Here is an 11,756-nt window from a genome sequence, read left to right on the forward strand (position 1 = left end):
ATGCTACATTTGGAGAGGAGTCAACAAGGCCTATGATGAAGGTACGGAGGTGGATCGCTGATGTTTTGGGGATGTGTGAGCTACAAAGGCATAGGAAATTTGGTCAAAACTGTTGGCAAGATGAATGCAGTATGTTATAAAAAAATACTGGAAGAACATTTGCATTCATCAGCCAGGAAGCTGCACATGGCATGTACTTGGACATTCCAACATGACAATGATCCAAAACACAAGGCCAAGTCGACCTGTCATTGGCTACAGCAGAATAAAGTGATGGTTCTGGAGTGGCCATCTCAGTCTCCTGACCTCAATATCATTGAGCCACTCTGAGGAGATCCCAAACATGCGGTTCATGCAAGACAGTCCAAGAATTTACAGGAACTGGAGGCTTTTTGCCAAGAGGAATGGGCAGCTTTACCATCTGAGAAGATAAAAGCCTCATTCACAAATACCACAAAAGATTTCAAGCTGTCATTATGTTAAAGGGGGCAATATACGGTATTAAGAACTGGGGTATGTAAACTTTTGATCAGGGTACTTTGGGTAGTTTCTGTTGCCATTATTATTTAAAAAGAGTAAACACAGTTGATTGATAATAAATAGCTTCAGCCAAACACTAACCATGACTAAATGAAACGTTTTTGTGTTATCATTCATATTCTCTGAAAAATGGCCAAGAAATCATAAATTCTGCCAGGGTGTGTAAACTTATGAGCACAACTGATGTATAGACAATATTGCTGAAGCACTTAAATTCATATATTCCTAGAGCAGTAGTCTCTATGCGTTTCGTGAAACAACGGCAACTTCCTCAGGAGACAGTCAAGATTGGATTTGTGTATATCTGTGGGAAGACCATGTTATGAATAATACAGTTATAGAATAATAGGTTTCACTTTGGGACCACTCAGCGTAAGCATCCACATAAATATAAGGGTCCATGGGCTCCTCCTGCTGTCAGTCAAATCCTGTAGGGAGGGAGCAGAGGTCAAGGGCAAGTCTTGCTGTGTGTGTATATGGATGCACAGCCTGTCCCAGGAGCATGCCCATAAGAGGAAGGGGCAGAGAACACTCGCAGGGGACTCCAGAAGAGGAAGAAAGGGGCCACCCCTAAACCCTTACCTGAGTCCTCGATTGATACATTTCTGATGCTCAAATGCAGAAAAAAACATGCTGGCCTGTACCACAATTTCTGACACCCCCCTTTCCTGAATACATTTTTTTGGACTAAAGTGTTTTGACAAGCCGAAACACCCCTTCTTTATCATCCTCCCCCTTACTCGTAGCAAGGTTATTTTTAATCCTATCAGCAGTGGGCAGAATTTTTTTTTTACAAAATTAGATTCACTCCCTCTTGTCCAACCTGGAGGAGTCCTGACAGAGGGAAGTTAGGGAGTCAAGTAATCTCGGTTGCTGAACTTGATTCACTGGAAAACCCAAGATAGTAAGATAGTAAGATGTAGATACTCTGAATCTACAACATATATGGCAGCTCCTTTTGCTATGGTATTCTTCCCAGCATTTTGCAATATTCTTCAAGACACAACAATTTAACCTAAACACTGCATTTTTAATTGAATAAGGCCATAATGTACCTAACTGCCAGTATTATAGCCTAGAGATTGACAGCAAAGTCCACATTTGCTTACAAGTTTTTTTGTACATTGTTACAATACTGTACTCTCTATGTATCTTAACTACAATAAAATGGTATTTAAAAAAAATGTTACATCATAACATATTGTTTGTTTAAAATATATACAAATGAATAATGTGTACACAAACAGTATTAAAGTTCTAATGACCTCTTAGATTATAATTGCCAATTTCCAATTCCCTGATAACGTGAACCTTTGAGACCAGCTAGGGAGTCAAATGCTAATATAAGCAATATATACTCAATCAAATTAACACACAACCACAATCCTACAGTCAGTCAGATTCGGAACCTCTGATACAGGTTTGATATGAAAGGAATATTAATGCAGAGATAAAATTAAACCATCTTCATAAATTAGTTGTGAAAATTTGTCTTCTTTATAGTAGATTTGAATTTTTCCTTTTATATTATGTTAAGGAAACCAGAGGACATAATTAGAGCAATGCCAACTGCAAGCAGACAATGAGACATAAGGGTTGATTTACTAAAACTGGAGAGTGCAAAATCTGGTGCAGCTTTGCATAGAAACCAATCAATTTGTTTAATTAAGCTTTGACAATAAAACCTGGAAAAAGTGTATGGTGGGGGGCGCTGGGTCTATATTAACAGTGGACTGAGTTACATGTGCAATGTTGTACTCAAACAAAATAAAATAATCGAATACACATCAATGTGCCATACAGAAATCCTAGCTATATATATAAACTGAATACCAAAAGTGCATTATTGCAAATGGTTAGCAGGCATGCAGTCCCTGCATGTATAAAAAATAATGATGTCCTTGTGGAAAAAACAATATGAAAATCCCCACAGAAAAAATGCAAAAAAAAGAGTCCACGTGCAATAAAAAATATTATACAAATCAATATAAGTGAATCTTCCGCTGTTGGAAAATAGAGTATACAAATCGATATGTGTGAACTTTTCACTGTGTAGATAGACAACCTTCACCAGCTGTATAATACACCCAATGTGCTCTGTAAGTAGATGTCCCTTTTTAATTAAAAAGAGGTCAATAAGAGCCTTTAGCAAGAAATGGCTTGCTGCCATGGCATGAATAAGCCTTGTAGATAACCTTTTCCTCTCCCCCAGTGGACCGTCAGGAAATATAAAGAAGGGTACAAGAGGGGCTAAATTATTTTATTGCATGTGGACTCTTTTTATGCATTTTTATGCATTTTTTCTGTGGGGATTTTCATATTGTTTTTTCCACAAGGACATCATTATTTTTTATACATGCAGGGACTGCATGGCTGGCTGCTAACCATTTGCAATAATGCACTTTTGGTATTCAGTTTATATATATATCTAGGATTTCTGTATGGCACATTGATGTGTATTCGATTATTTTATTTTGTTTGAGTACAACATTGCACATGTAACTCAGTCCACTGTTAATATAGACCCAGTGCCCCCACCATACACTTTTCCCACTTGCACTAGAATTCTCATCTAGTTTGGGGGATAGCAGCTCATATTTGATCATTCACTCTCATTTGGCACGAGGTTTATATCTATTAATAAAAGCTGGAAGCTGATCTGGTTTCTATGCAGAGCTGCACCAGATTTTGCACTCTCCTATGTTAGTAAATCAACCCCATAGTCACATTGAAAAAAGACACGTGTCTATTGAGTTCAACCAACAGAAAACTGCTTTTTAGAATGTAAAGTGTAATTGAACCTGAAACCAAAAGTGTGATATAATTTTGCTTACTAATGCTTAGATGTGGTAACTGCATATGTTTTCTTTCTGTCAGGCTTTTTTTCATTTATTTTCCCTTGGTATTCATGCCAATAACACACTTCTTGTCCTTCATTCATTCACCAAACCGTATTAGGACAGCAGAAATAGGACAGGACCACTGGAAACCCCCCATGTGCTCATGTAAAGTACATAGATTGGTGTGGTCCTGCGGTTGACAAGATCACTGGCAAAATCACCATAATTTTTTGCACCTATCAAACAGATTCAATGGTATAATTAACAGGGAAAAAGGGAAGCACACAGGAGAAGTTAACTTTAACTGGTTGCTAATAAATATTATAATGGAAGAACATATTTTAACACATTTATATGTTGTATGATTAGATGAATTATCTAGAAAAACAGGTTTAAATTATACCAAGTTAACTTCTTAAATTCTAGATTTTTTTCTTATAACACATACCTTTTTTGTTACCATATAGCTTGAGACAGAACATTACACAGTATTCTTACTTTGCTTAATAGTTTATAAACATTGAATAAATAATCCAGATAAATAATAATGACCAAAAATGATTAACTGCAATTTGCAAAAAATGTCATAAACAAATCATGGGGTGAGGTGCAATAAAATCTACTTAAAATTGTACTTTTGATTCATTTCAGATATAAAGTACACAATGTCAGAATGCTTGTAAATCCGACAACTATCAAATATTTCATCATTAAAGGGATCACTGATGACCCCAAGTTGCAGTTTCCAATTTTCCTTCTGGTCCTCCTTACATATCTAATAACTCTGAGTGGTAACCTGACCATTCTCATTGCCTGCCGACATCCAGTGCTCCACACACCTATGTACTTCTTCTTGGGTAACTTGTCTGTGCTAGATATCTCTTGTTCTACCAATGCCTTGCAAACAATTCTTCTAAACTTTATTGCTGGGGATAAAACTGTTCAATTTTCCCAGTGTATGATACAAATGTACTTGTTTGGATCCCTTGGTAGTACTGAATTATTAATACTGTCCTCCATGAGTTATGATCGTTATGTAGCAATATGTAAGCCTTTGCATTATCACAGGATCATGAACAGTAGAATGTGCACTCTCTTAGCCTCACTCAGCTGGATGTTGGGGTTTTGCCAAATCCTCCCTCTTGTTTGTATAGTATTCAGCTATACTTGCTATTCCTCCATAGAAATCAACCACTTCTTTTGTGACATTGTCCCCTTAATGAAAATTTCCTGCAATGACACGACTGTTTTGGAACTTCTATTCCTCATAGAAGGATTGCTTCCTATGATCTTTATGCCCTTTGTCCTCACCTTCACCCCTTATATTTTTATAATAAATGCTATATTAAAGATCTCTACAAATACTGGGAGGCGTAAGGCCCTCTACACATGTTCCTCACACCTCACAGTTGTGATTTTGCTATACACTACTATAGCCAGCCAATATTTGACACCAAACCTATCTAGTACCCTGGAGTCTAAGAAGCTTTTATCTTTATTTAATACGGCTGCTATCCCTATGCTAAATCCATTCATCTACAGCCTAAAAAACAAAGATGTTCAAAGAGCTTTGAAAATTAGCCTCTGCTAATGTGGTTTTGCTATAAATTGAATATCTAGTATCTGCGCACATAATTGTATTATTTATTAAGACAACATTTTTAACCACTTCAGCCCTGGAAGATTAGGCTGCTCAATGACCAGAGCATGTTTTACAATTTGGCACTGCGCTGCTTTAACTGGTAATTGAGCGGTCATGCAATGTTGTACCCAAACAAAATTTGCGTCCTTTTTTCCCCACAAATAGAGCTTTCTTTTGATGGTATTTGATTGCCTCTGTGATTTTTATTTTTTTGTGATATAAATGGAAAATGACCGAAAATGTTGAAAAAAAATGATATTTTCTACTTTCTGTTATAAGAAAAATCCAATAAACTCAATTTTAGTCATACATTTAGGCCAAAATGTATTCAGCCACAAGTCTTTGGTAAAGAAAGTCAATAAGCGTATATTTATTGGTTTGCGCAAAAGTTATAGCGTCTACAAACTATGGTATATTTTCTGGAATTTACGCAGCTTTTATTTTATGACTGCCTATCTAATTTCTTGAGGTGCTAAAATAGCAGGGCAGTACAACCCCCCCCCCCCCCAAATGACCCCATTTTGGGAAGCAGACACCCCAAGGAAATTGCTGAGAGGCTTGTTGAGCCCATTTTTATTTTTTTTGTCACAAGTGATTGAAAAATGACAAAAAATAAAAAAAAAAATGACACAAAGTTGAATGATATATTGCTCACACATGTCATGGTTATATGTGGAATTACACCCCAAAATACATTATGCTGCTTCTCCTGAGTATGGGGATACCACACGTGTGAGACTTTTTGGGAGCCTAGCCGCGTACGGGACCCCGAAAACCAAGCACTGCCTTCAGGATTTCTAAGGGCGTAAATTTTTGATTTCACTCCTCACTACTTATCACAGTTTTGAAGGCCATAAAATGGCCAGATAGCACAAAACCCTCCCCTCAAATGACCCAATTTTGGAAAGTGGACACCCCAAGCTATTTACTGAGAGGCATGTGGAGTCCCTGGAATATTTTATATTTTTCCACAAGTTGCAGGAAAATTAAAAATTTTTTTTGGACAAAGTTGTCACTAAATGATATATTGCTCAAACATGCTATGGTAATTTGTGGAATTACACCCTAAAATACATAAATACATTCTGCTGCTTCTCCTGAGTACAGAGATACCATACGTGTGAGATTTTTGGGAGCCTAGCAGTGTACAGGACCCCGAAAACCAATCACCACTTTCAGGCTTTCTAAGGGCGTAAAATGGTGATTTTACTCCTCACTACCTACCACAGTTACGGAGGCCCTGAAATGTCCAGATAGCACAACACCCCCAAATCACCCCATTTTGTAAAGTAGACACCAAGGTATTTGCTAAGAGGCATGGTGAGTATTTTGCAGCTCTCATTTGTTTTTCAAAATGAAGAAAGAAAAGAAAAAAAAATGTATTTCATTTTCATTTTTCAAAACTTTGTGACAAAAAGCGAGATCTGCAAAATACTCAACATGCCTCTCAGCAAATAGCATGGGGTGTCTACTTTACAAAATGGGGTCATTTGGGGGGGGGGTTGTGCTATCTGGGCATTTCATGGCCTCCAAAACTGTGATAGGCAGTGAGGAGTGAAATCAAAAATTTACATGTGGTTAGGCTCCCAAAAAGTCTCACACATGTGGTATCCCCATACTCAGGGAAGCAACAGAATGAATGTTGGGGTGTAATTTCACATATGCCCATGGCACATTTGAGCAATATATCATTTAGTGACAACTTTCTGTAAAAAAAAAGAAGAATTTTCCCGAAACTTGTGGCAAAATATAAAATATTCCATGGACTCAACATGCCTCTCAGCAAATAGCTTGAAGTGTCTTCTTTCCAAAATGACCCCAGGGAGGGGTCTTGTGCCATCTGGGCATTTCATGGCCTCCGAAACTGTGATAGGCAGTGAGGAGTGAAATAAAAAATTTACGCCCTTAGAAAGCCTGAAGGCGGTGCTTGGTTTTCGGGGTCCTGTACACGGCTAGGCTCCCAAAAAGTCTCACACATGTGGTATCCCCATGATCAAGAGAAGCAGCAGAATGTATTTTGGGGTGTAATTTCACATATGCCCATGGCATGTTTGAGCAATAAATCATTTAGTGACGACTTTGTGCAAAAGGAAAAGAGAGTGGGACATAGGGGACAGTGGCTGATGTTGGCCCCATAATGTTCACACCCTAAAATGGCTGGACTATACCGGTACAGGTAAACGATGATAGACAGAATATATAAAAGGAATTTATTACAAAAAGGAAATACATGGTATACAGATTAAAATGCAAAAACAGAAATTCAAAGATCACCAAAGAATATCTGTAAATTACAAAATATTGACTGGTCTGGTTCTCAACTAGTTTCGCGATATTATCGCTTCCTCAGGAGGACCAATCTATAAGACAAATAATATAATGCAATACAAGCAAAAACATTATACAGTACACTACAAGTAGTGATCTTAAAAACAGCATGTAGAAAGGGGAAAGAATAAAACATAATTACTAGTTCGGCTTACCCTATAATTGGGTGATCGTGTGCGGCACCGGGCCACCCAAACAACTCTCCCCCGCGGCGGACAAGGGGGATAGTTTAGAGCCCTCTAAGTAAAAAGCATAGCGTAAGTGGGGGGCCACAAAGATAGCTGGTGAAAGGATACAATGGATTTAGCCAAACACATATTGAGGGAGCGGAAAGGGAGGGGAGGGAGGGCCAAGGGGAAAAGGGGGAAGGAAACAGGTGGGGAGGGGGAGGGGGGAGGGGGGGAAAAGGGAGGGGGGGAAAGAGGGAGGGAGAAAGGGGGAGCGGGAAGGGAGGAGGGAAGGAGGGTAAGGGTAATGGAACATGGGGAGGGGGAAGGGGGGGGAGAAGGGGGGGGGACTGGGAGGGACACCGGGGGAGGGGGTAGTGGAGGGAAAGGAAAAAAGGGGGGTAGGGGACAGGGTGAGGAGGAACAGACAATGCACAGGGACAGGGAGGGTAGAGGGAGGGGGGGAAGGGGAACAAACAAGAGGGATTACACTGGGCTAATAAACAATAGAAGCGTGTGATGTGGCTTACCATAATGGTTGGGACAAAGGGTAATACATATGCTAGCCACGAAAAGACTTGCGATGGCGTGGGGGTCGGGTGGCCCGTAATGAGCAGGAGAACCAACCAATTCCAAGCACTGGGGCATCATGGAGGGTACAATGTGTGGAAGTCCACCACTAAGAGTAGATAACCACAGGGTTGCATGGCAGTCTGTCAATAAATAGTATCAAATGTAACATGAGATACAGGATAAAATCCAAGTGAAGGTATCTAAAATAGATAGCGTCGGGTAGAGGATAGTATCCAAGGTAAGAGAACATAACGTACCTATAGATGTACACCAGTGAGGTGTTGAAGGCCTCCGTTCCATCCCAGCCCCACGTCAACAGTCTATCATGGGGAGAGCTCAGATGCTCACTCACAGGCCCGAGGGCCCATTAAGTGAGCTCCCCAACCCAGAGACGCCCACGACGCCGCCAGCCGGCAAGCGTCTGACATCACCGGGTCAGTTTCTCCGCACTGCGCAGGTGCGCGGACCGCGCTACTGCGCAAGCGCGTTCAAGGCGAGCCCGTGGGTAGGAAACCCTGGGCTCCGCAAGGACAAGCAGGAGACGAACACCAGGGCGTCTTCTCCTGCCAGGAGAAACACATGTCCGCCGCTTGGAAAGGCACAGGCAGCCACGGACCACACAGGGCACCTAGGGTCAGCCGAACAAAATAAACAAAAACCTTGAACATCATGACAAAAAATGGTAATAAATAAATAGCAGTATGTGTAAAAGAAATAAGAGTGGCAGTAAATTGCCACCCAATCCATTAAGGTGTTGGTAAACACAAACGGGACTTGGTCCCCATAGATGGCACTACAAACAGAGGGGGGGCAGCATTGGCTACTAAGAGACCTGGTTGAGAGATGAGAGCATTAATCAGTTGGGGTTACCTGTTGGTGAGTGATAGGAGTGAGAATAAGGACAGGGAACAAGGAGGGGGGGGAGGGGTGTGGGGGGAGGGGGTGTAGGGGGAGGGGGGGGGGTTTAAGGATGTGCCAATGGAAGATGAAGTGTGTGTTGTAAATGAATAGAAGTGATGCGGTGAAGAGTGGTAAGGGAATGGATGAAAATTATACATGGTTGATTGATAGTATCAGATAATAAAATAAAAAACGTGAGCATGTGTGAAACAGTGGATCTAAGTACAACGTAGTGGGGATAGAAATCTGAAGGTAATAGTGACAACCAACAGCGAGGAAGCCATGGTAGATGGATGGGAAGAATGGAATAAATCCTAAAAATAATTCGATTAGGGGTTAGATGACATGAAGGCAGGGAACTCCATAGGGTGTCAAACTACATAATGTAATATTCTAGGCTAGAAAGGGGTAATCGCAGAAGGGCGATGATGTAGCAATGATAGGATTAGGTTACAAAGGGCCAACATGGGTAAGGGTCAGCTACGGATTAGGGGTATGGATAACACAATAATCACACTGGACCGGAGATTAAACAGTCCATAGTAGCACATACTCTTGGGTAAAGGGTAGTGAATATAGACTGACCAAACCCCATTCATGGCAATAATAGGTGTAATATTAAAGGTTTGAGTTGAAACATGGTATAGTGGGGTAACTGTGAAGGAACGTCTGGCTGTATGGAACTTAACCTACGTGGTCGGTGATAGGGCTGCTCCCATGTATGGTCCATCTAAAGGAGGGGGCCAAACTCCGACGTAATGGGATAATTAATAAACAAAAAAGTAATCTAAGTTAGGAGTTAGAGGCACTCAAGGGGAAAAAAAGAAAACGGGTGTGTTATCCACCCAATGAATATGCACAAATTGTGAGTATAGCCTCAAATAATAAGGGTAGTAAAATTTAAACCGTACCATCATCCAAATTAATATGTACAAGGAAAAGAGAGTGGGACATAGGGGACAGTGGCTGATGTTGGCCCCATAATGTTCACACCCTAAAATGGCTGGACTATACCGGTACAGGTAAACGATGATAGACAGAATATATAAAAGGAATTTATTACAAAAAGGAAATACATGGTATACAGATTAAAATGCAAAAACAGAAATTCAAAGATCACCAAAGAATATCTGTAAATTACAAAATATTGACTGGTCTGGTTCTCGACTAGTTTCGCGATATTATCGCTTCCTCAGGAGGACCAATCTATAAGACAAATAATATAATGCAATACAAGCAAAAACATTATACAGTACACTACAAGTAGTGATCTTAAAAACAGCATGTAGAAAGGGGAAAGAATAAAACATAATTACTAGTTCGGCTTACCCTATAATTGGGTGATCGTGTGCGGCACCGGGCCACCCAAACAACTCTCCCCCGCGGCGGACAAGGGGGATAGTTTAGAGCCCTCTAAGTAAAAAGCATAGCGTAAGTGGGGGGCCACAAAGATAGCTGGTGAAAGGATACAATGGATTTAGCCAAACACATATTGAGGGAGCGGAAAGGGAGGGGAGGGAGGGCCAAGGGGAAAAGGGGGAAGGAAACAGGGGGGAGGGGGGGAAAAGGGAGGGGGGGAAAGAGGGAGGGAGAAAGGGGGAGCGGGAAGGGAGGAGGGAAGGAGGGAGGGTGACTTTGTGCAAAAAAAAAAATTGTCATTTCCCGAAACTTGTGGCAAAATATAAAATATACCACGGACTCAACATGCCTATCAGCAAATAGCTTGGGGTGTCTACTTTTCAAAAAGGGGTCATTTGGGGTGGGGTTTGAACTGTCCTGGCATTGTATGCACAGCATTTATAAGCCAAGTCACACATTACCCACTCTTCTAACCATTTGAAGACAAAGCCCTTTCTGACACTTTTTTTTATGAAAATTTTTTTTTTTTTTTTTTTGCAAGAAAATTACTTTGAACCCCTAAACATTATATATTTTTTTAAAGCAAAGGTCCTACAAATTAAAATGGTGGGTGTTGCAATTTTTTTTCACACAGTATTTGCGCAGTGATTTTTCAAACGCAATTTTTGGGGAAAAAAACAAACTTTTTAAAATTTTAATGCACTAAAACACACTATATTGCCCAAATGTTTCATACAATAAAAAATATGATCTTACGCCGAGTACATGGATACCAAACATGACATGCTTTAAAATTGCGCACAAACATGCAGCGGCGTTAAACTACATACATTTTTAAAAGCCTTTAAAAGCCTTTACAGGTTACCACTTTAGATTTACAGAGGAGGTCTACTGCTAAAATTACTGCTCTCGATCTGATCTTCGAGGTGATACCTCACATGCATGGTGCAATTGCTGTTTACATATAACACCAGACTGATGCTTGCATTCGCCTTTGCGCGTAAGCACGGGGGGACAGAGGTGCTTTTTTTTATTATTTATTTTGCTTTTTTTACTTTATTTTTAAACTGTTCCTTTCATTTTTTAATCATTTTTATTGTTATCTCAGGGAATGTAAATATCCCCTATGATAGCAATAGTTACTGACAGGTACTCTTTTTAAAAAAAATTGGTGTCTATTAGACCCTAGACCTCACCTCTGCCCTCAAAGTATCTGAACACATCAAGATCGGTGTGATAAAATGCTTTCCCAATTTCCCAATGGCGCTATTTATATCCGGCGAAACCTAAATCATGAAATGCTTGTAGCGTCTGGTATCTTAAGCCATAAAGATGATTGGAGCCATTCTGGTCTCTGATCAGCTCTATGGTCAGCTGGTGCAACCACCGGCTGCATTCTCGGGTTCC

The 11,756-nt window shown here is 40.2% G+C and overlaps 1 protein-coding gene across 1 annotated transcript; it reads left to right on the forward strand.

The window, feature by feature from the left end:
* Window positions 1-4,053: 4,053 nt before the first annotated feature.
* Window positions 4,054-4,971, forward strand: LOC141108949 (olfactory receptor 6C74-like). Its single transcript, XM_073600910.1, has one exon. The coding sequence runs from the start codon at window positions 4,054-4,056 to the stop codon at window positions 4,969-4,971; it is 918 nt and encodes a 305-aa protein (XP_073457011.1).
* Window positions 4,972-11,756: the final 6,785 nt, after the last annotated feature.

The sequence above is a fragment of the Aquarana catesbeiana genome, linkage group LG09 (assembly GCF_042186555.1).
Source record: "Aquarana catesbeiana isolate 2022-GZ linkage group LG09, ASM4218655v1, whole genome shotgun sequence".
Taxonomy (NCBI): Eukaryota; Metazoa; Chordata; class Amphibia; order Anura; family Ranidae; genus Aquarana; species Aquarana catesbeiana.